Source organism: Pelophylax lessonae, assembly GCF_965119305.1.
Source record: "Pelophylax lessonae genome assembly, chromosome: 1".
Taxonomy (NCBI): domain Eukaryota; kingdom Metazoa; phylum Chordata; class Amphibia; order Anura; family Ranidae; genus Pelophylax; species Pelophylax lessonae.
In genome coordinates, this window is record NC_138768.1 from 771,163,717 (window position 1) to 771,187,989 (window position 24,273).

Below are 24,273 nucleotides of genomic sequence, written 5' to 3' on the forward strand. Positions count from 1 at the left end.
AAGGGCGCTTACAGCTAGCGTTACTTTTTAACACTAAATCCACTTTTAACACCAGGCGTTCCAAAACTGCTGTAAAAGCTGAAAGAGGCTGTGACCCAGAAGGTTCCGCAGAAGCACTGAGGGGGTCTGTAGGTGAAAGTTTGTCCTGGGACTCCATTTACACTAAATTTAAAAAGATGTAGTCTCACTTTAAGAAAGTCCCAAATACACGATTGCACCGCTGCACTGGCGGTACAGTAAGTCCCAGCCTAAAACAGTCTGTTAGTAGTGTGTGTGAGGAAACCCACTAGAGACTCCAAAAAAAACTTTACCACACTGATCAGGAGGCTTGCAGGAATAATCTGTACAGCAGAAAGAAAGATCTGACACAGGAAGTGAAAGCACCTAGGTCATGCCTAGAGTGTCTGATGCCTGCCTATGCTGTCCAACACTGTGGACCACAAGAAAATGGCTGCCCCATGCATTCCTATGGGCAAGATTTAGAAAATGGCTGCCAATAAATTACAATGAGGGATTCTGTCATTAATGCAGGGCAAGTCTACAGCAAAATGGTGGCCCCCACGGTGCACCATGCGGTCTCCAGGACCCCCGAGGGAGTCAGCAGACAAAGGCATCAGATGGTCCCCAGGAGGGAACCGCACCAGAAAAAATGCCCTCCCCCATGCAGAACTGCCGCAGCACCCCGCAATATTTCCGCCCCCCAAAAGGTAGGAACCTGTTATGGGAGGGGGGGGCTGGTATACCCGAGAGGCCAGGGGAACCGAGGGATACCCCGAGGGTCCGACTATTCCATGGAGGGGGCCCATGTCCACCCCGAGACCACCAGAGAATTAGGGGGCCACTTACCATACCACGGAATCAGGTAGTCGCCACTCCAAACAGACTACCTCCCACCCGAGGTGGGGGTGCTGGCAGCCAAGGGGTACACTGCTACTCAGGACGTTCCAGGTTGTTTGTGTCCCAGCGAGACAGTCCACTCGCGGGCTTATACCCGTCCATCAGGGCTCTGTCGTTGCGAGGCCTAGTGGACTATAACCTGCTCACACTCGCTGGCCAGGCTGAGAAAACGTAAGGATCTAGAATATCCAGTCCGAAACCCAGCCGGCTGTTGCTTGTAGTTCTCTAGCAACTCTACTTAAATAATGACAAAAAAAGGTTCCCAAAAAATAACAGCTAAGACCAAAGTCCCAGCAGGGAACTAGGTCCTACTCCTAAACTAGGTAGAAAAAAAACTGAGGGCTGTAGCAGAGTGTGTGGGGTTATGCCTGCAGGGACAGCCCCAAAGGCATGGTGAAAGCTTTTTCCTGCCCAGTGTCCTATTCCTGAAGGGAGGAATATAACCCAATGGTCAAGAGGATATGAAGCTGCGTCTGTCAATGAACGATAGAGAAAATGACCTGGTCATTAAAGGGGTAAAACTTTCCGGTCCACAAGTGGATAAGTAACTATGCGCCCCACGTACAGAGTGCAGGGTTGAGAGGTGCGCTATGCACCGAGTGCAGGATTGAGAGGTGCGCTACATACAGAGCGCAGGGTTGAGAGGGAAGCTACATACAGAGCGCAGGGTTGAGAGGGGAGCTACATACACAGTGCAGGGTTGAGAGGTGTGCTATGTACACAGTGCAGGGTTGAGAGGTGCGCTACGTACCAAGTGCAGGGTTGAGAGGTGCGCTAAGTACACAGTGCAGGGTTGAGAGGTGCGCTAAGTACACAGTGCAGGGTTGAGAGGTGCGCTAAGTACACAATGCAGGGGTGAGAGGTGCGCTAAGTACACAATGCAGGGATGAGAGGTGCGCTAAGTACACAGTGCAGGGTTGAGAGGTTCTCTACGTATAGAGTGCAGGGCTGAGGGGTGTGCCATGCACTCCCAAGGGTAGGTGGCAATTTGGGTGGCAGGGTGACTAGGATATATTAACACCAGCACTGTGTTGGGTGGCTATTCGAGCACAGTCCCATCGCATGACAAGGCAAAATGCCTTGTCTCTGGTATGTCCAGTTTACACCATTGCGTTTACAACACTGCGGCCAATTGAACTTATGAAATGTCAGTGTGACATTTCAATACAGTTTGTTTAAAAAAGGAAAAAGTACAGCAGATTGTAACGCAGCCGCTGGGGTGAATAAACCCTTAGCCCATGTTTACACCGGTGTGATTTGTCATGCAATTTGACAAGTCCAAATTGCGTTGCCGGCAATGGAACCGTTCATATCAGTGCGACTCACGTTGCAGTGATTATGAAAAAGGTTACTGCACTACTTTTTTTTCCAATTTCTTTGCGACTTACATAGAATTCTTTGAAATTGCATGCTGCAATGAAATCGGCGGTGCAAATTGTACTGATCTGCGGCTTTGAAATCATGCTGTGAAGCAGCTGGGGGTGTACACATGCTGGAGCCATGATGCTTTGCTTCGTGACTGAGGCAAGAATTATATCACCAGTTGCATTTGGTGGGCACTACTACTCCCCAAACGCAGCCAAATGAAATAAAAGGGTCTTTGGTGCTACTGTTCCACAACCACGTACAATGCACATGGTTGTGGTGGGGCAATGCAGTATTTAGAGGGTTAAAACAGGTGGTGAGGGGGTGACATATTGCCTCCTCACCACCTGTCAATTACCTCTGAAAAGCAATCCATGTGTGGATTGTTTTTCAGAGGAGTAGCATTCTTTTACAGTAGGAGACTCAGAGCAGCAGAGAGACATATGCATTTGTCAAGTTGAGGGGGGTGTTTAGACAGTGAACTCACCGATTTTGGAGTCTCCAATGTCCTCCAAGTGAATTTTTCACCTGCTGAAACTGCACACACACCTATCTAGCATCATGCTGTGTATTTGCACATCAGTGGGGCTGCTAGCGTGGGCACAGCAGGGATTGGTCATTCTACAAGGAGTCTTCAGCACCCTGGGGGCTTGTGCTGTTCACTCTAAATCCTGTCTCCAATATCTCACTCATAGAATTTGTGTGACTGAGATATTGACTGACACTGCAGGATCGGCACAAGTACCTAAAAAGGCAACACAGTTTACTGTGCTCCCACAGTAAACAGTACTGGCTGGGCGGTGGGTGGACCATGGAGGTGGAGCCGCCAACATTAAACAGAGTAAAGAGGATTCACATTCACTCAAGAGTAAAGACAAGTGACAGCCAGCCAAGGACAGAAGGTGCTGCTGCGGCCGCCTGAATCCTGAGCCCAGCTGTCCTGCTGCTGGTTGTTACTTGTCTGTGCAGTGCCAGTGTACAGAGCCAGCAGAGACCAGACTTCAGTCACATTCCTTACATCTGGCCACAGCACTGCCGCATACCGCAAGATCATTTATTGGACATGCCTCCACCTAAACCGAGCTGGATCACGACCCCAAACACTCCTCCAAGACGAACACCACCTTGCTAAAGAAGCCGAGGATAAAGGTGATGGACTGGGCAAGCATGTCTCCAGACCTAAACCCTATTGAGCATCTGTGGGGCATCCTCAAACAGAAGGTGGAGGAGCGCAAGGTCTCTAACATCCACCAGATCCGTGATGTCATTATGGAGGAATGGAAGAGGACTCCAGTGGCAACCCATGAAGCTCTGGTGAACTCCATGCCCAAGGAAGTTAAGGCAGTGCTGGAAAATAAAGGTGACCACACAAAATATTGACACTTTGGGCTCAATTTGGACATTTTCACTTAGGGGTGTACTCACTGTTGTTGCCAGCGGTTTAAACATGAATGTCTGTGTGTTGAGTTATTTTGAGGGGACAGCAAATTTACACTGTTATACAAGCTGTACACTCACTACTTTACATTGTAGCAAAGTGTAATTTCTTCAGTGTTGTCACATAAAAAGATATAAAATATTACCAAAAATGTGAGGGGTGTACTCACTTTTGTAAAATAATGTACATTTTAAGATAAATACTGTATGACTCTTTTTTATCCTATGGATTAGACTCCCCACTCACTGTAATTTGGTCCGCTATATTATACATGCGATCTTTGTGGATCAATATTTTTCCACTCTACACCATTCTTTATGAATTACAACAAACCATTACAAGGTGAGACCTCCTTCTCTTTATGCCATCTAGAAATCGGTTTGCTAATATGCATTATGGTCTGAAGTTCACGCCTTTATGACTAAGTCGTTCTATAGAAAATCTTTTAGGTTCAATTACAGAGGTAGGAGGAGATTGTGACATCACCCGCAGCCATCTAATTCGGAGGTGTTTCCCTGTACCACGCTGTATCTAGTGCCGGCTCTGGTAATTGTAATACTTTTCTCTGCAATCAAAGCTGTATATAATGGTACACACTATGTGCAGCTATTTTATCCTTTCATACCCCCAACATTCCCGGTGACCTACTGAGAAGCTCAGGTACCGAGTCTGGGAGCATCCATGTCAGAAGCACACCAACATCCCCTTTCAGGAAATGCTTGTTGTGACTCGACTGTTAACCCAGGGGTCTTAGCTGGAGGTGAAGAGTTAGTGGCTGGTGAAGGATTAGCACACTAGAGCACATCTTGAATGTCTTGATGTCTGCATGAACACCCCTCATCACTTTGGGACTTTATTTGATGTGTACTTCTTTGAGAAAATGTTAATTGATTGCCTTTTCAGGAAATGTCATTTCATCTGATTTTAATTTACTTGGTGCTGCACGGTGTTTTTTCAAGGTATTATTCTGGGATTTGATATTTTGGCCCTGAGTATTCAGCTGCTTTCACTACATTTATGTATTGTAGTGCGCTGATTTTATTCCTTTACTAGGTTCAATTACTTACCTATATATCGCATTTGAGAACCAGTTTCCTGTTTTTTGGCCTATTTTCCACTGCTGCATGGCCATCCAGTGTTTGCCCATTGTCTTTTCCTTTTAGGTGTGTATAATCTGGTGATATGGTAGTGCAAATGCTTGAGGGGGTGGTATGTTAACTGTCCCCCTGACCTTGTAGACTCCTTCTGAGTTTCCCTTTAATAAAATACTATGCACCTTCTAATTTTACCAGTATCCAATCGTCATTTATTGTGCACCCGATTCCCGCACTCGCCAGGAAGACTGCCATTTGGATTCGTAGTTGCATATGCGGTTGATTTGGGCCTTTTGCCGAATATGGCTGTGCCGTATCCACATGGCTTTTTGTCATGATTTAGGAATTTTTTCAGGGTATATTTTTTCTATCTTTTCTTTGCAGTCACCTCTGTATTTATAGCTGCTTTTCAGCAACCTATTCATGGTGTATATATGTGCTAATCTAGCACATGTATAGATTTTAATATGCCTTTATCATTTTTTTTTGCATATTATTGCTTTCTGTATATTTCTTTATAGATCATATTCCTCATGGATACAACTCCTGAAGAAGCGGATACCCACGAAACATGTAGATTGTCAGACTGGAACTATAATGATTGAGGCCCTGTTGAATGTTGGCGGCTCCGCCTCCATGGCCCACCCACCGCCCAGCCAGTACGGTTTACTGTGGGTGCACAGTAAACTGTGTTGCCTTTGTAGATACCTCATCTATCACCCAATCTATGGTAGAGGAAGCTAGATTCTGCTAGAAACTTGATACTTTTTTCTTTTTGATCACTAATAGGTTTGCTTTGTTTCTTTGATGTTTTTATCCACCTTTATGGGTGTGTTTTTAATCTGAAATGTTGTAATACATATTTGTAATTTTAAATATAAATACTGTGTAGTTCATACCGTACCATGAAAGTCCTAAGGGCCTCAATCCAATGCTCTGTTTCGTATTTGATATTATAGGACGCAGGTACAATTATCTTTTGTATATGTGTAGCACACCTTCCATAGCTTTCTCTCCTAGTCTGGATGCTGATGTGCAGATGATTACAGAAGTATCTTGGAAGCAAGGCAAAGCCAAATAGTGTCTGAACCCATTTAAGAATTTTAATACAATTTAAAAGGAACCAGTTATGATTTTAACGGCTTCCCGACCACCCACGGCCTTTTTACTGTGGCAGGGTGGCTCTCCTGCGCATACCGACGTAGGTTTACGTCGGTGGCACGCGGGAAGCTAGGGGGCAAGCACGGGTCAGGTGGCTCCGATTGCCACCTGACACTTGCGATCGCTCCCCGATGAGGGAGAAGGACGGTCGGCTGTTGTAAACACAGCCGACTGTTCTTCTCCCTGCAATGACCATAGAGCCCATGTGATCCTTCTATATAGGATCACATGTCTCTATGGTCATTTCAGAAACCACGCCCCCCACAGTTAGGATCACTCCCCTAGGCTTACATTTAACCCCTTGATCACCCACAGGGTTAACCCCTTCCTTGCCAGTGTCATTATTACAGTAACAGTGCATATTTTTAGCACTGATTACTGTAGTAATGTCACTGGTACCCCCAAAAGTGTCAAAAATGTCAGTTAGGGGTTGGATCTGTCCGCTGCAATGTCGCAGTCCTGCGAAAAAAATCGCAGATCTCCTCCATTACTAGTAAAAAAAAAACAAAAAAAAACAAAACAATAAAAATGACATAAATCTTTCCCGTAGTTAGTAGACACGATAACTTGTGCGCAAACCAATCAAAATATGCTTAATTAGATTTTTTTTACAATGCTAAAAAGAATTTGACTTTTAAATTTTTTTTTTTTTTTTGAGAATGTCATATAGCAGAATGTGAAAAATATTGTTTTTTTTTTCAAAATTGTCGCATTTTTTTGTTTATAGCGCAAAAAATAAAAATCACACGGGTGATTAAATACCACCAAAAGAAAGCTCTATTTGTGGGAAAAAAGGACATCAATTTTATTTGGGTACATCGTTGCACGACCGCGCAATTGTCCGTTAAAATAATGCAGTGCCGAATCGCAAAATAGGGCCTGGTCATTAATGGGGCAAATCCTTCCAGTCTTAAAGTGGTTAATATGGGTGTTACCAATTCTTACCTTCTCCTGAATATGCAAATTGACTGACTATTGTACTGACCCACTAGTGTTAATACTGTCTAAGTCATTAACAATTATCAAGTCTGTAGATCAGAAAAGACAAAGCTGAAAACTTGGCCTTGTTCAGTGGCTTAGTATTTGCCCTTGACAAACTGGATCATATAGGTTGAGACATTTATTTGGTCAGTCAATGGACTTTCAATATTCTAGGCTTTAATTGTGCTTCATTATTGAGAATCATAATTAAAAAACACAGTAAAAATGTGCAGTCTCCCTCCCCACCTACAGCGGTCATAAAGGAGTTGTCACAATAGATGACACGTTGTGTTAAAAAGGTCAAACTGTCATAGATGTGACAATATTCCATAAATACATGAAGACATATTATGACTGGTAATAAGAATAGCAATTAAAGCCTTAACTGAAAACTTTGCAGACAGTAAAATAAATGACACACCAGGACATATGCATTAACTCCAAAAGAGAAAATATGTTGATGGCTCTCTGCGGATCTTTCAATTGTCAGTAGTGTGCTAGATTACTTTCATTTCATTTGCTGGTTTCTTATTCCAGCTGTTATAAGCAGCAATTTATATATAAAAGTTTGCAAACAAATTAACAAAATATCCAGGAGACAATTCTACAAGACAAAGAACAATGCAGTGAGCATTACTTACTTTTCTTTCCAATGCGCAAGTGTTCATTTTCAAACAATTCTGAAAATCAAAGCAATAAAAAGTTAATTACATTTGGGTCTCTCATTACATTATATACCTCAACTGTAATCAAGAATTAAACCAACATGTCACCAACTTCACTTTTGAATTTTTCTGATATATTGGTACAAAGGGAATCCTCTTGGCTTAATAGATATCATAAAAGGAAGCCCTAAGGAGCTTTGGGTCAGCAAAATATTTTCACTCTGGTAATTACATTTTAAAGCTGAACTTCAGACAAACAGCTAAATACAGAAAGTATAAAAATGGGATAGCTCTTATCTGTCATAGGATTTGTATTTCTAGTCACCCAGTCCAAAAACGTTCACAGCTCTTCCACACAGCACAATCCTGCCTGCCAGAGCAAGATTTTTCTGTACTGTAGTTAAGTAACATTCACAGGTCATGTCCCTCCCCCGCTGTGTGAGTGGACAGTGAAAGGAGAAGCAGCAGACCCTTACAAGAGGGTGAGAAGTCATATTTAAATATTTACACTGCTTGCATTAAAAAAAACAAAAACATTTTTGTACTTAGCATAAAATCTTTTTTTCGAAGATCATTGAGGGACATGGGAATTCAGGAACAGTTGGGTTATACCGCAGCCTACAGGAGGTTGGTACACCGGCAAAAATAAAAATGATTAGCCCCCCATTTAACCTTTCTTCTAACTAGCATGCCTAACTAGTTTTGTACAAAGCAGTACCAAGGGCAAGAAAAAAAAAAAAAAACACATGGATTGGGACCTGTGCCCCTTAATGGATTTTAAGACTTTCTTTTCCTGTTTCCCATTTATTGAGGGACACAGAAATTCAGAAGCCATTGGGATGCCCAACAACAGTCCAGCTGAGGGGTGTTCAACAGCCACAACAGATCCATAAAATGTAACTGTAAACTGCAACTCAGAACTGCCTAAGTCCCGGTTCACATTTGTGCGATGCGGGAACGCTGTGAATATGCAGCTTGATCCTGCATCACATCCGCACCTCTGGCAGTTCACACTGCCATATGCGATACGCAGGGGGTGTCAATTAAAAGTTAATGACACCCCCAGTTGCGTTCGCATATCGCAGTGCGATCTGCAAGTTCGGACAGAATCGGATCGCACTAGTGTGAACCACCATGCGATTTGATTCTGTTGCGGATGGAAAAAAGCCTCATGTGCGTGTTTATTGCGGATGTGGTGCGAATTCAGCCATACAAAGTGTACGGCTGAAATTCACACCGCACATGAGAGCGCATGTAATTTAGGAGCAGTGCGCTCCGAATTACATGCGATCGCCGCAATCGCACAAATGTGAACCGGCACTTAAGGGCCAATACCCAATCTGAGCCAGATGTGAAGAAACCCCCTGCAGGACAGGGAAACTGCCAGTGACTGAAGGAAGACCACAGATGATGAACCAAGAGGAATGACTCCACCCAACAGAACTCCTGGCCAGCAAGAGGTTATGAAACCAAAAATAGGTGGAACAGCATAAATACCTGATAAAAAAGAAACAGAAAAACATGATGCGGCCAACACAAAAAACAGTGGGGAGAGTCCCAGTAGCTTCCCAGAAGGAACCTCAGACAAAAACAGACACACAATGGAAGGCCATCCAGTCTACATGTGAAGGCCCAGGCCTTACACTGCCAATTCTTAGAATTCAGGAAAGGAAGTTTCCATAACGGGAATCAGGATGCCTGGCCTGGCAACTACATGTTGCTAGAAACATATTCAGGAATGTGAGAAAGAAACACTACGCATACCTCCCCACTGTTTAAGATGGAAAGAGGGTCATCTATTAACAAATACATGTAGGCATATGACACACCCCCTCTGCCACGTCCCCTTAAAGGAGATTTATACAAAAAAAAAAAGCATGATTTAACCCACAAGTGTTTTTTTTTACCATTACTATTCATTTATATTGGCATTTGAAATCTACAAATGCAGAGATTTAGAAATTGGATGAAAGGTTGGGAAAATGAATGGGAAAACATTTTGAAAGATAAAAAGTGCAATTTATATACAGCTATATAGATTAGACCAAAATTAGGGACAATTGAGGAGGAAAGAGGGACAGAGGGACTTTGATCCAAATCAGGGACAGTTGGGAGCATTGCACTAGGTATTATCCCAACAGGATAGCAAAGACGCCCCCGAGACTGGTAGAGAACTCAAGGGTACAAAACCTGAAGTCAACCTGACTGAAAAAGGAGGTAGGGTGCAGAAGTGGCACCCCTACAAAGTATTAGAAACGATATGGCAACCCTAAACTGATGAAGAGAACACCAGAAGATAGTAAAACTATACATCTGGAGGTGTCTGTGGGGAAGCAGGTCCTGTTCTTTAAGCACAGAACGTGGTTCCTGGAATTCCCGGACAGCTCTGATCTAGCGAAGTATACAATATTATGGAGCGAGAGACAGGAACTTATATATACTGATAAGACTATTCATCTGATTAGGAGTCGCACTGATGAAGGGCTCTCGAGAAACGGGCTGTGAGGAAAAGCCACAGAAGAAGAACTCATCTTTAAATGATTAGGTCCAATGAGGGCCTCCAGACATACTCTGCCCCCAACAGAGGGTACACATTCAGCATGAAAACAGTGTGTTCTGCCTGTTGACAAACCAGAGGGCACCAAGCCCTCCAGCGTTTACTTCTGTCTGCCAAGCAGGAAATGAGGTTCACGCTGGTGTGCAAACCTTTCTCTTTGGAATGAGGACCACTGGATGAGAACAGCCAGATGTCAATGCCTTTATTCCAGGGAAGAAAAGATGGTCAAGAGTAGAATGCTCAACTCAGAGACAGACTCTGCAGGGAATGTCAGTGAGGAACACTCAGAGCCTCTGCAGGTAGAATGATCCTGTAGCTGAGCTCAAACACCTGGGCAGCCCATAATGGACAGAGAGAGGTCCCTATGGACATGGGGGAGGCCTTGGAAGATAATAAAAACCCTATCATATTAGGGGTCACAGGTTACAGATTGCAGGCATCAGTTCCTTCTGGGGATACAGAGTAAACATCTCTAGAACCACTAGAGAAGTATAGGCTCACCTATGGCAGTAGGACTGTCCTCTGTGTGTCTTCGCAAAGACACATTGCATCCCCACAGCACCAATGCATGTAGTTCAAAGTGTGGCAAGGCCTCAGGTATTCACAAACTCCAGCAGCTGGTGCTCATGGGAGTTGCAGTGGCTGTAGGTGACGCAGTGAAAACAAACCAGAGACCAGACATCCGTGTGGTGCTTGAGCAGGAAAAGTAGCAAATGTTGCTTCCTCCAGGATGGATAGCAGGAAAAAAGTGCACAGAGCATGTGCAAGGCACCCCCCCCCCCCCAGCAGATGATGTCAGCGCCTCTGTCCCACACCCTTAACCCTTACTCTGCCAGTTTTTTATGCATATATCAACCAGGGCAGAGTGTGAGGAAAAGTCTCTCTAGTTGAGCCCTGTACTAGTAGTTGCAGTAAACTCAACAGGGATTCTACCCTTTCGTCACACACTACATGTATAAAAAAGAAAACTCACATCATCCAAAACTAAAAGAAAAATTGTACTGTGATGGAAATATACTTTTAATACACAAGGTTCTGCAGAAAGCACTGTTTTGAAACTCTTGTAAGGATCAGCATAATTTCAGCTATAGATGAGAGACAGAGACAACACACCAGAAACCAATGCTGCATAAACATATATAAACTGGAGGCAACTGCATATGCTTACTCAAAGCAAGGCCCACCTAAAATCAGTACTACCATAATAACCACACCAATCCATATATATGCAGTACATGCTATGATCATTTCATTATTCAAGCTGAAGCAATAATATTTATTGAATGGAAAAAGATAGGAGGTAAATTCTGATTATGTTTAGAAAGGAATAAAAAAAAAAGGAGCATTTTTTTGGGTCAACAGATATCCTGACACGACTAGCACTTCCCCAAATACCCGACCTGACAGAATACCGGCCAATGCCTGGCTTGTATGCATATTGCTCTTTGGACTCATTGACACATGTATGGATTATGAAGAACGAAGCAATGCTTATAGCATTTATAGCATTTATGACGTGTTTTTTTGTGTGTTTTTCTTATGTTTCTGAAGCACTGAAGAAGTATCAAGGATGCTTGTTAAATGCCCATGGAAGTGTCGTTTTTTTACTGGGAAGTGCTTAAAGGGGAAGCTTTGTAGAAAAAATGATCTGCTTTGAGGCATGTTTAGATGGTGGTGTGATAGCCAGCATTTTTGTGAATTCTCTGCAAAATAGATTTGTATACTTTGATTTCTTTAAAACTTGGCTTTGTGCAGCTCAAGAATATCATGGAAAAGATGGTCCAGCAGAAAAATACAGGCTGGCATTAGTATTGCTGGCACTGGCTCTTGCTGGCACCTTCACTTTTCTGACACAAAAAGCTTTGCCATAGGAAATAATGCCCAATGGCTCTGATCCTTCCTGGCTCTGTCAGTATTTCTGGCAGGCTTGATGCTTTTGCCTGCAAATTCCTGTACAAACAGAAACTGTCTGGAGCTACTCTGTCCTAGTTCTATATTATCTCCCAGTGCATTCTGGGATACAGGAACCCAGTGGCGTACCAACAGCTGGTGCCCCTTGTCTGTCCAAGGCACCTTCATTCTGGGACAAAGCAGTGTCCCAGAATGAAACAAACACACACAGCAGCCAGCTGCCCTATGAGCTATACTGCCTGTGATTCCCAAATTAGTTGCTAGCCGCCTGGTGTCTAGCAACCAGTGATGTCAAGCACACAGACAGGCAGAGGCCCTAGCATTCACAGCGGAGGAGGATTTAACTTCCTCCTCAGCACCAAGAAATTAGCTCCACCCACCTCCTCCTCTTTGGTCCAGTGGAATGCTCTGCACTGCAGGTAATTGGATTGTTGTGTAATGGGTCAGCTTCTTCTGCTAAAAAGGTAATCACTGCCCGTGCCGACTTCTCCCTCCCCGCCGAGTCCCGACTGAGGGATCTGAGAGAAGATCTGATTGCCCTCATCACGGGGGGGGGGGATGTCACCACAGGGTGGGTGGTGGTGGTGGGGGCGTCGTCACAGGGTGAGTGGTGGTGGGGGGCATCGTGACAGGGTGGTGGTGGCATCATCACAGGGTGGGTGGGTGGTGGTGGTGGGGGAGGCGTCGTCAAAGGGTGGGTGGTGGTGGTGGGGGGGCATCATCACAGGGTGGGTGGTGGTGGTGGCATCATCACAGGGTGGGTGGTGGTGGGGGGGGCGTCATCACAGGATGGGTGGTGATGGTGGGGAGGCCTCATCACAGGGTGGGTGGTGATGGTGGGGCGTCATCACAGGGTGGGTGGTGGTGGGGTGTCATCACGGGGGGGGGGGGGGGGCGTCATCATATGCCCACCTCCTCTCTACATTCAATGCAGGTTAACCTCCCTGGCGGTATGATTCTTTTGGATTTTAGGTGCTGAAAGCGGTACCATTATTTTCCATGTAATTCTTGTGAATGAGCAGCCCAAACCAACTGTATACATTTATTATATATATATATATATATATATATATATATATATATATATATATATATATATATATATATATATATATATATATATACACACACACACACATATATATATATATATATATATATATATATATATATAAAATGTATACAGTTGGTTTGGGCTGCTCATTCACAAGAATTACGTATATATATATATATATATATATATATATATATATATATACACATATATTTACATAAAAAGTATGTCGTCACGTCGCCGGAGACGGAAGCCGGGGCTCGCAGAGGGTCGGGAGAGAGCTCTGCCGCCGCATACCGCCCGCATTCTTCGCTGGATCCCGGAGAAAAGGTAAGTAAAACCTCTTCCAGGATCCAGCGATCTTCCTAGCGGTACCCCGAGTGTGGCTCGGGGTTACCGCTTTTGGCTCTAAAATCTAACCCCGAGTCACGCTCGGGAATACCGCTAGGAAGGTTAATAGTCTGTTTTATGTTGGTGATTTAGAGTAGTTTAACCACTTCTGGACCGGAAAGATTTACCCCTTAATGACCAGACCATTTTTTGTGATTTGGCATTGCGTAACTTTTACTGACAATTGGGCAGTCGTGCGACGCTGTACCTAAATAAAATTGATGTCCTTTTTTCCCCCACAAATAGAGCTTTCTTTTGGTGGTATTTGATCACCTGTGCAATTTAAATTTTTTGCGCTATAAACAAAAAAAAGCAACAATTCTGAAAAAAAAATATATATATTTTTCACATTCTGCTATATAACATCCAATAAAAAATGTAAAAAATCTAATTTTTTTTATCAGTTTAGGCCAATTTGTATTTTGCTACATATTTTTGGTAAAAAAAATTCCAATAAGTGTATAATAATTAGTTTGCACAAAAGTTATTGTGTCTACAAACTAGGGGAAAGATTTATGGACTTTTTATTTTTTTTTGTTGTTTTTATTAGTGCACGGGACTCCTGATGACATCAAACGCACACTGACGAAATGCGTCAGTTCCCCCGATAACGCCAGCACATCACATCCGGTCGGTGGCACGCACTTGGAATGCAGAACGGCGTTCCGATTCTCCAGCCGGCTGTATACAACTTTTAATGTAAGTTACTACTTTTTTGAACATGTACTAAAATACTACACCATAAGCCTCCCTACCTCTAATTTACATATGCTGGGAATGTAAACACCTACTCACGAATGAGTGAACCCTAGAGAAGATCCCTAAAGGCTTTTTTGCATTCTAACATCATGATCTCCACTGAGGGAACCACAGCGGGATACCCTAGCGGGAGACCCACAAGCGAACCCCAGAAGAGACCCTAAAAGGTTACCTTACCCCTGAAACCGCGCTCTCTACCAAGGGAATCACAGCTGCATACCCTAGCGGGAGATCTTACTGTCGCCTGACCCCAAGGGGTCATCTGGTAAGTGGGCTGTGTATGTGGTAGGGGTGGAAGGAAAACAGAATCCCACTGAATTTCTCACCAAGTGAATGTGATCTTGCTGCCACTTATTTATCACTTTAATCAAAGCACAAAGAGCACTTTGCAACAAATTGGACAATCTTGCAATACTATATTTATAATCACTGTGGACTTACACTATCACTCAAATATTTATTGGTTTATTGATTATGCATCTTTATATACAATGATATTTTTATAATATTTATTGTACTGATGTAATTTTCTTATATATTGGACATATGAATTTTTATTGTATTTATTTGATTACTAATGAATGGAGTCACATAGAGTTAGCAATTGATATTTTATCACGCACTAATTTATTTACATAAGTATTGGAGCACGGTCCCCACTAAAATTCACTTTTATCAGTAATAGCGGCGATCAGCGATTTTTAACGGGACTGCAACATTGCGGCGGACAAATCTGCCACTAAGTCTAATGTAAAGGGTTCCATAGGGGGGCTGTGTAATGTAAAGAGTTCCATTGGGGGGCTGTATAATGTAAAGGGGTCCATGGGGGGGCTGGATAATGTAAAGGGGCAAATAGGAGGGCTCTGTAAAGGGGTCCATGGGAGGGAGCTGTGTAATGTAAAAGGGTTCAGAGGTGTGAGGGAAGCTGTGTAATGTAAAGGGGTTTATGGGGGGAAAGGATCTGTGTAATGTACAGGGGCCCATGGGGGAGCTGTGTGTAATGTAAGAGGGTTCAGAGGTGTGGGGGGGGGGAGCTGTGTAATGTAAAGGAGTCCAGATGTGTGTGTGGGGGGGGGGGGGCCGTGTAATGTAAAGGCGTCCAGAGGTGTGGGGGGCTGTGTAATGTAAAGGGGCCCTGAGGTTTGGGTGGGCTGTGTAATGTAAAGGGGTCCTGAGGTGTGGGGGGGCTGTGCAATGTAAAGGGGTCCAGAGGTGCAGCAACTGTAAATTTTAAAGGAGTCCAAAGGTGCAACGCATGTGAATTGTAAAGGGGTCCAGAGGTATGAGGGCTGTGTAATGTAAAGGTGTCCAGAAGTACGGGGCTGTGTAATGTAAAGGGGTCCAGAGGTACGGGGGCTGTGTAATGTAAAGGGGTCCAGAGGTACAGGGACTGTGTAATGTAAAGGGGTCCGGAGGTACAGGGGCTGCGTAATGTAAAGTGGTTCAGAAGTACGGGGGCTGTGTAATGTAAAGGGGTCCAGAGGTACGGGGGCTGTGTAATGTAAAGGGGTCCAGAGGTACGGAGGCTGTGTAATGTAAAGGGGGTCTTCCTACATTTTACCCGCAGTTATAGCTGCAGTCCTATAGATTTCTTTTAAACTGTGTTTTTTTTTTCTGCATTTTCTGAAAGCGCACCAAAAGTCCCGCATACTGCATCTTTGGCGCACATTTAGAAAACAGGAAAATAATTTTATTGGGGGGGGGGGGGGAGTGACACCAACCCTAACGATGCCACTAGAAGTAGCACATAGTAAGTGTGCCACTGGCAGTTACATGTATTTCTGTCTGGTGCCTCAGGTCAGTCGGCGCTGTTTTTGCAGAGAAGGAGGAGCCGGGTTCCGGGCCGCAGGGTGCGGAGGCGCTACACGTGACGTCACTTGACGACACGTCAATGTGCGGTGCGTCGCCTTCCCGTCTTGGGTGGTGGGGTGCCAGATATAGGATCCGCCCCGGGTTCCAAATGCTCTAGGTATGCCCCTGCGGGAACCTCCACTGCCCCATCCCCAGCACCCTGTTAACACTTTATAAATACTTCACTGACAAGCTGTAAATGTTAAAAGGTGAATTTAAGGGAGCATTACTATTGAATTTAATGGAGGTGGCTGATAAACTTTGATGGCTCATGAAAGCGAGAAGACAATTTGACACAATGTGACAATTTGAAAAGTTCTGAGAGGTTTATTATTGAAAATCAGAGGCAAGGGACCTACCTGGTGGGACCGGAGTAGAGTCATCCACTCCTAGCTGACCTGTGTTTAAATTAAGTTCCCCAAAGAATTCTCTCTAAATGTAAAAGAGAAAAAACATAACATTTTACCTGGGAAATATACAGTCTTGTAATTCATCTAACACAATAATTTATTGTTTTTTTTGTCCCTGGTATTTATACACATTAATATTGACATGATAGCATCACGCAGTTGCTACAGAAAATATCACCCACACCATTACACCACCACCATCAGCGTGAGCCATTGATACAAGGCAGGATGGATCCATGCTTTCATGTTTACGCCAAATTCTGACCCTACCATCTGAATGCTGCCTCTGAAATCAGACTCATCAGACCAGGCAATATATTTTGTGTGCCTGTGCGAATTGTAGCCTCAGTTTCCTGTTCTTAGCTGACAGAAGTGGAACCCGGTATGGTCTTCTACTGCTGTAGCCCATCTACTTCAAGCTTCAATGTGTTGTGTAATCAGAGATGGCATTCTGCATACCTTGGGTGTAACGAGTGGTTATTTGAGTTAAGTTACTGTTGCCTTTCTATCATCTCATACTAGTCTGTCCATTCTCCTCTGACCTCTGACATCAACTAGGCATTTTTTGTTCACACAACTGCCGCTCACTGGATACTCTCTCTTTTTCAAACCATTCTATGTAAAATCCCTAGGAAATGGTTGTGCGTGAAAATCCCAGTAGTTCAGCAGTTTTTGAAATACTCAGACCAGCCCGTCTGGCACCAACAGCCATGCCACGTTCAAAGTCACTTTAATCGAATTTCTTTCCCATTCTGATGCTCAGTTTGAACTTCAGCAAGTCGTATTCACCATGTCTAGATGCCTAAATGCATTGAGTTGCTGCCATGTGATTGGCTGTTTAGCAATCTGTGTTACCAAGCAATTCAACAGGTGTACCTAAGAAAGTGGCAGGTGACTGTATATACACAGTATAATATATATACATATATCAGACATGGGAGTAAGTCACACATGTGCAAGTCACAAGCAAGTCTCAAGTCTTAACCTTCAAGTCTCAAGCAAGTCCCAAGTTACTGTGGCAAAAAGCAAGCAAGTCAAGTCGAGTCCCTGCTAGAAGTCAAGTCAAGTCATTTATCTCAGTTAAGTCGCAAATCAAGTCAAAATAAGTCAAAATACTGATCTACCCCAATTTTCACCATTAAATCAGTTAAAAGTCAGTGGTCGGGAAAGGTTTTGTTTTATTTTCAACATTAACAAAACTGCTCAGTGCTTTTTTCTTGGCATATTAAAGAAACACTTTGAATGCGCAAACAGCTCAAAATCCTTCGTCCGGTCATGTTTCAACACCACAGTCACTAAAAACATGTTAAGTACTTCCATTGTTAAACAGCCAGTGTCCTAAAAATCAGAACACACTGAGGTGTTTTAAGTGACTGTGGTGTCAGAAACATAACAGGCACATTCATTTTGCTTTAACACGTCTTGAGAAAATGGAAATATTTAATAACTTAAAAAAGTAAAGTCATTTCCAGCCATATGTCTCAAGTCAAAGTCAAGTCTCAAGTCATGAATACCAAGTCAAAGTCAAGTCGAGTCTTTTATTAATTTTAGTCAAAAAGCAAGTCTCAAGTCCTCAAACTGGTGACTTAAGTCTGACTTAAGTCTAGTCATGTGACTCAAGTCCCCCACCTCTGATATATACACTGACACTTTATGCGTGTTGTAGCTTTGTTCTGTAACTGAACTGTATTAGGGACTACTTTTTACGTAAAGCAAAAGGGAGACTTATTTTCACTATGACTTACCAGTTCTGGGATGTCTTTCATTTTTAATGGGACCTGAATCAGTCCCAGTTGAGCCCTAAAACTTGTCTGGTCAGTATCATAGTTAGGATTACGAAGATTAATAAGCACCTACAAGGGAAATGTAAAAAAAATTCATTCTCAATTATTATCAATTATATTATGGAAGAAGAACATTCCAATGTAAAATATATTATGAGGAATTACTGAAAACCAACATAAAAATACAGAAGCCTTAAAAGACACTCTCCCTTGCCTGCCACCTTCCTGTCACCACTTCCTCTCCTGTCACAGCTGGTATACCTGTTGCTTCTTGGCATGGGGGAGCAAATGACCCTTTGTCTGCTTATCGCTAGGCCTGAGCATTGTCACATGACTGAGGGAGTGATGTCACCACTGACTGCGCTGATTTCAGTGCCTGCTGCAGAGAGAGGAGAGGGTATGCAAGCATGGTAAGTATAAGTTGGAAGGGGCCCTTTTCAGAGACATGCTCACCATCTGCACCACAGAAGAAATTGTCTTTTTAATATTACAGACTACCGAGGTAAAGACCATGACCATGACATATAAATTAAAGTATACCTATACTCAAATGTTAAAATAAATGACTTCGATCTCACATAAGCTTTAACATGCTGATGTAGTTTCAAAAGTTGCTTTTATTTCTTTTAAATCTTTTTATAAAAAAATATCTGGAAATCCTGCAATGAAGGTCCTTAAGTTCAGGCACTGTTATGGGATTACAACTATCTCCCAATTGTGCTCCTGTGTTGCCACCCTGCCACACGCATCCTTGGTAGACACCCCAAGCAGATGTGCTCAGACTTTGTCATTTTAAAGCAATAATGTGCAGCTAATGCTAGATCAAGTGCATATAGACAGGAAATAACTTAGCCCCTTGCCACCAAACGACGTACCCGTGGTTATGTGAGTGATTATACTGGGTCCATGGCTGCAGTATATCTTTTTTAGAGCTGGTGATGCTCTTTTTTTTTTTTTGTAAAAGCTATCCTAGTGGCTAAATAGCCACTGGATTGCTTTTCCAGGCAGATTGTGGTAGGTTTGGATTGGGAAAGCATATGTTCAAACCAATCTTGATTTAAAGAGGAAGTAAACCCTAAAAAAAAGAAAAAAAAAAAAGGAGAAAAAAAAGGAGAAAAAAAACCTGTAAAGACAAAAGCATAATGAGCTAGTATGCATCGCATAGCTCATTGTGAAATACTTACCTAAAAACAAAGCCCCCGCAGTGCCGCCCGCTCAGCGACAGGGCGGCCGACATGTCCGGCCCCCTGCTTCCTTGTTCGCATCCTCCGGCCATCTGATTGGCCGGAGGCGTGATTACATCACTACAGTGCATGCGCGCGGGAGCCGCCGTTCATAGCACTGGGCTCTGAAGTAACGGCGCGGGTGGCCGTTCCTTCAGAGCGCATGCGCCGATGACATCATCGGCTGCATGCACTGTAAATATCTCCTAAACGGTGCATGTTTAGGAGATATTTATAGCACCTATAGGTAAGCCTTACCTATAGGTAAATGTCAAAAAAGTGGGTTTACAACCACTTTAAATAGATGCTTTTAAGGGCAGGTGAGAGATCTAGGGTTTGATAGACCCCAGATGTCGAAGTAAAGAGGATCTATCATGCTTTGTTGCTATCAAAAGGGACATTTACATTCCTTGTGATAGCAAAAAATAAAAAATAAAAAATGAGACCGTGTAAAAAAAATTCAAATAAAATAAATAATAAAAAACATTTTTAAAGCGCCCTGGCCCCACTGTGTTTGCGCGTAAAGGTCAACGCATGGGTCGGTACGCATTGGTACGTAATCGGGTATTGCCAGGATTGTTTGATGTTTGATCGAGAGCAAAAATTCTAGCACCAGCCTTCCTATATAAATCTAAAATTGTAACCTGTAAAGGCTTTCAAAGCGTTGCCTATGGATAAAAAAAAATGTACATAGTTTGATGGCGTTCCGCGGACATGCGCAATTTTAAAGCATGACATGTTTGGTATCCATTTACTTGGTGTAACATCATCTTTTATAATTTACTAAAAGATTGGGGTATTTATTGTGTTTTTGTGCATTAAAATCCATTAAAGCCTATTTTTTCAAAAAACAAATGTGCAAATACTATGCAACAAAAAATTAGCAAAACCCACCATTTTCTTTGCTAGGGCCTCTGCTTAAAAAATATATAATGTTTGGGGTTTTAAGTAGTTTTCTAGCAAAAAGAAATACTGTTTTTTACATGTAGAAGAGAAGTGTCAGAATATGCCTGGTCTTCAAGTGGTTGAGATAACGTAACCAAGCATTTCGTTATGTGGCCAGCACTGAAGAGAGCCCGAAGCATAGTTTCAGCCCTTCTATTATAATTACTTAAGAAAAAATCTCTGGACTTTCTCGGTACCCAGTGATCAAGGATTAACACATTTTAAAATCATACCAACAGTAATTTTTATTACATCATTATTTAACCACTTCTGGACCGGGCCTTTTTCTGACACTTGTTGCTTACAAGTTTAAATCATTTTTTTTTTTTTGCTAGAAAATTACTTAAAACCCCCAAACATGATAGATTTTGTTTTAGCAGAGACCCTGGAGAATAAAATGGAGATTGTTGCAATATTTTTTTATCACACCGTATTTGCGCAGCGTCTTACAAATGCAATTTTTTGGGAAAAAATACACTTTTCTGAATTAAAAAATAATAAAACAGTAAAGTTAGCCTAATTTTTTTCTATACTGTGAAAGATAATGTTAAGGCCGAGTAAATAGATACCCAACATGTCATGCTTCAAAATTGCTCATGCTCGTGGAATGGCGACAAACATTGGTACTTAAAAATCCCCATAGGCGACACTTTAAAAATTTCTACAGGTTACCAGTTTAGAGTTACAGAGGAGATCTAGAAATTATTGCCCTCGCTCTAATGATCACGGCGATACCTCACATGTGTGGTTTGAACACTGTTTACATATGTGGGCGCGACATATGCGTTCGCTTCTGCGCGCGAGCTAATGGGGACAGAGTGCTTTAATTATTTTTTTTCCTATTTTTTTTATCTTTATTTTTTATTTTTACACTGTCCTTTTAAAAAAAAACATCCCTTGTAATAGAAATAAGCATGACAGGACCTCTTTAATGGGAGATTTGGGGGTCAAAAAGACCTCAGATCTCACATCTACACTAAAAAAGAAAAAGAAAAAAAATGTTTTTCATGATGGAAAACAATGGGCTTTTTAAAACCGTTGCTAGGAAGCGATGTATGATGTCGCTCTGGTCCTCCAAGGCCATAGAGTCGAGTGAGGGCCATCTTGCCCTCACTCGACTGCCTGCCATGAGAGGACAGCGGACCGGATCATTTTAATTTTACCGACGAGTCTTGTAAGCGGGGAAAACGACCAGGAAGTAGCGGGAAGGAGGGGAGGCACCTCTCCCGCTGCCCATAACGGTGATCCCACGGTGAATCCGCTGCTGGGACCACCCTTATGTTAAGGCGGACGACCTGCTGTTTAAAAAAATTACCAGGGTTATGCCAGCTTTCTGCTGCCATAACCCCGGTATTTCACGTCAAAGTACCGACGTAAAACTGCGGCATGGTAAAAAATGCATGAATAACGAAATTCTCACAGGGAGAAAATTCACACATTAAATAATAAGGCCCCTTTTAAGCCGCATTTCTTCCTCAGATGATATTGTCTACCGTCCCATCAACGAAGATGGCTTCCAATTAGAAGAGTAAAGAGTATGTAGCCTAATATACATAAATACTGCCTGGTCATCAAATTAAGTTGTATAAGACTTAATTCGCATGACATGTGAAATCTCATGTTAATGAATGAAAGTGGTCTTAATTAGCACTACTGAAGTTGCTTTAACTTTAGAAAAGGTTCCTGTACTACTTCAAGGCAACTTCTATCCGACTTGTGCCCATAAACTATATTGAAAGTCACCTCCAAGTTGGATCTTCATTGATATTGATGTGATTTGGATCCAACCTTACAGGAGGATTACCCAGGCAGTGCATGGCATCTTCCTGTATGCTGTTATCTCTGCATACCTGCACAAAACAAAGTTGCATCAAAGTAGTACTTAAATCACATCAAGTCACCAGCAAATTGCCAGGAAGTCACCTGGCAAGGTCGCACTGTAAGTCGGGCAACTTTCAGGTCGCAGTAGAGTGAACCGAGCCTTAATATTCAGATTGTTTCTTTCAAAAAAATGTATTGAATATACTATAGGGTAAACATAAATAATAGTAATAATAATAATAATAGTAATAATAATAATAATAATATTAATAATAGGATAAACAAGGATATCTTTCCTTTTAGATCTTGTACATACAGAACTTTAAAGTGCAGTAGTTGAATACAGACAGATAAAGGTGACATTTGTGTTCATTTTTAGTGATAGGAAAAACAGGCATGTGAAATAGAACTTCTCAGGCATTTTAGGTAAATTTTGATTGAGTATATTTCCAATCAGGTGACAGATTCAGATCCAGAGTCTTTGCAATTTTGGGCAGGAACCCAATATGTAGAACACAGCAATAACTCCAAACATTCACAAAAATATGTTGGGTTATATAGGGGAGTTTATATTTTTGCCATTCTGGAAGTTAGAAGTTACCAGCAGCAGAAGGCAGTTCTCGAAGGACATTATATTGGTAGACCTTTGAGAGGTATTTTCCCAAATATCTAATCCTCCAGGTAATGCTCACACTTTACTTTTTTCCTATAGTTTTTACATACCTCAAGAAAGTCCTTAGGTGCATACACAGGTCTAAAAAGATTTAAGTCTGGAAAAAAAAAAACAAAAAAAAAAACAAACATCAACTAAACTTAACGGAATTAGATTGATGATGCAAAAGTAAATGCTAATAAGCTAATTTTATAAGCTCATTCAAGACTTGAGTTCTATGTAATCTACTGTACATACAAACTTCCTTATCAACTGAGATAAATGCACTACAATGTCTAACTTTCTTAGTACATTATGTGTATGACATGACCCTCCAAAAGCAATCCGAAGTTATTTGCCTCTTCTGCTAGTGGAGACTGCTGATCCAGGCCCACAGTACAGGCCCACCTCCAACCTGCCTTGACACTGCCCCAGTCATGATGAGATCAAGCCACCAATGCAGTCTGCAGGACCTGTTAACACTCTACTGATATAGAGAAAATGAGAAGTGTTTATGTCTCTAGGCAGCAACGTAGACATCTGAAGGAGGACCCCGTCACTTTGCTGTGTGAGAGAAAACTCGGGACTCTTCCTATCACTTAATCATAAACTTCAGAGAGTATTTGGGGCACTTAGATTAGGTTTACTTTTTTTTCTGGAGCAATTAGCTAGAAGTGTTTGGAGGTTATTTTTTAGGGGTGGAAACTTCACTAGCTGGACTTCAGCTTTGACTAAATTAACTTTGTTTTGTCTTCTTTCACTAGGCATATATTACCACTGATATCAAACCTGGTCCCATTATAGACGACAATTAATGTCCCAACCATAGTCACAAAACCCCCTACATCAACATTAGGGCCACTTTAAACAGAGGATGCATTAGAGGCAAATATAAAATAGACCTTTACCTGGTTCATCCGTTCCCATTTCATTCCATTTACTGAGTAACTCTTTTTGCTCTTCAGCTGGCCTCTGAAAAACGCAAGCCATTAATATGTCTCCCAGGAAAGAGATGTAAAAATGTACTAGATGCTTACACGCAATAGAGATAAAGACAGAGGTCTTTCCACAGTCATTATTTGTACCTCTCAGACAGATTGTTGTCAAAACATGGATAGAAGATAATGAATTCTATAAATGGAAATTCATGGCTTGTAAAACGATGTGAAAGATTCAGCGGGGAACTGCAACAACCTGACCAAGTAGGATTAACTGCAGTAGTATATGCTAGTATTGGAGGACTGTGGAATTGCAATGCCTCACATTACATGTGACATTTTGTCCTTGTGAGGACAATAGCGATGTATCTAGAGGC

At 42.3% G+C, this 24,273-nt stretch overlaps 1 protein-coding gene across 2 annotated transcripts in view; it reads right to left on the reverse strand.

Moving 5' to 3' along the window:
- TBC1D19 (TBC1 domain family member 19) overlaps positions 1-24,273 on the reverse strand; it is a 327,200-nt gene that overhangs the window by 203,679 nt on the left and 99,248 nt on the right. The window contains exons 6-10 of one of the 2 annotated variants that reach the window (XM_082267942.1): positions 23,867-23,930; positions 23,030-23,076; positions 18,279-18,386; positions 16,483-16,555; positions 7,578-7,616 (exon numbers count right to left, since the gene is read on the reverse strand). In XM_082267942.1, coding sequence (XP_082124068.1) covers positions 7,578-7,616; positions 16,483-16,555; positions 18,279-18,386; positions 23,030-23,076; positions 23,867-23,930 — 331 coding nt within the window. The remainder of the gene's footprint in view (positions 1-7,577; positions 7,617-16,482; positions 16,556-18,278; positions 18,387-23,029; positions 23,077-23,866; positions 23,931-24,273) is intronic. The other variant, XM_082267943.1, reaches the window with a different exon arrangement.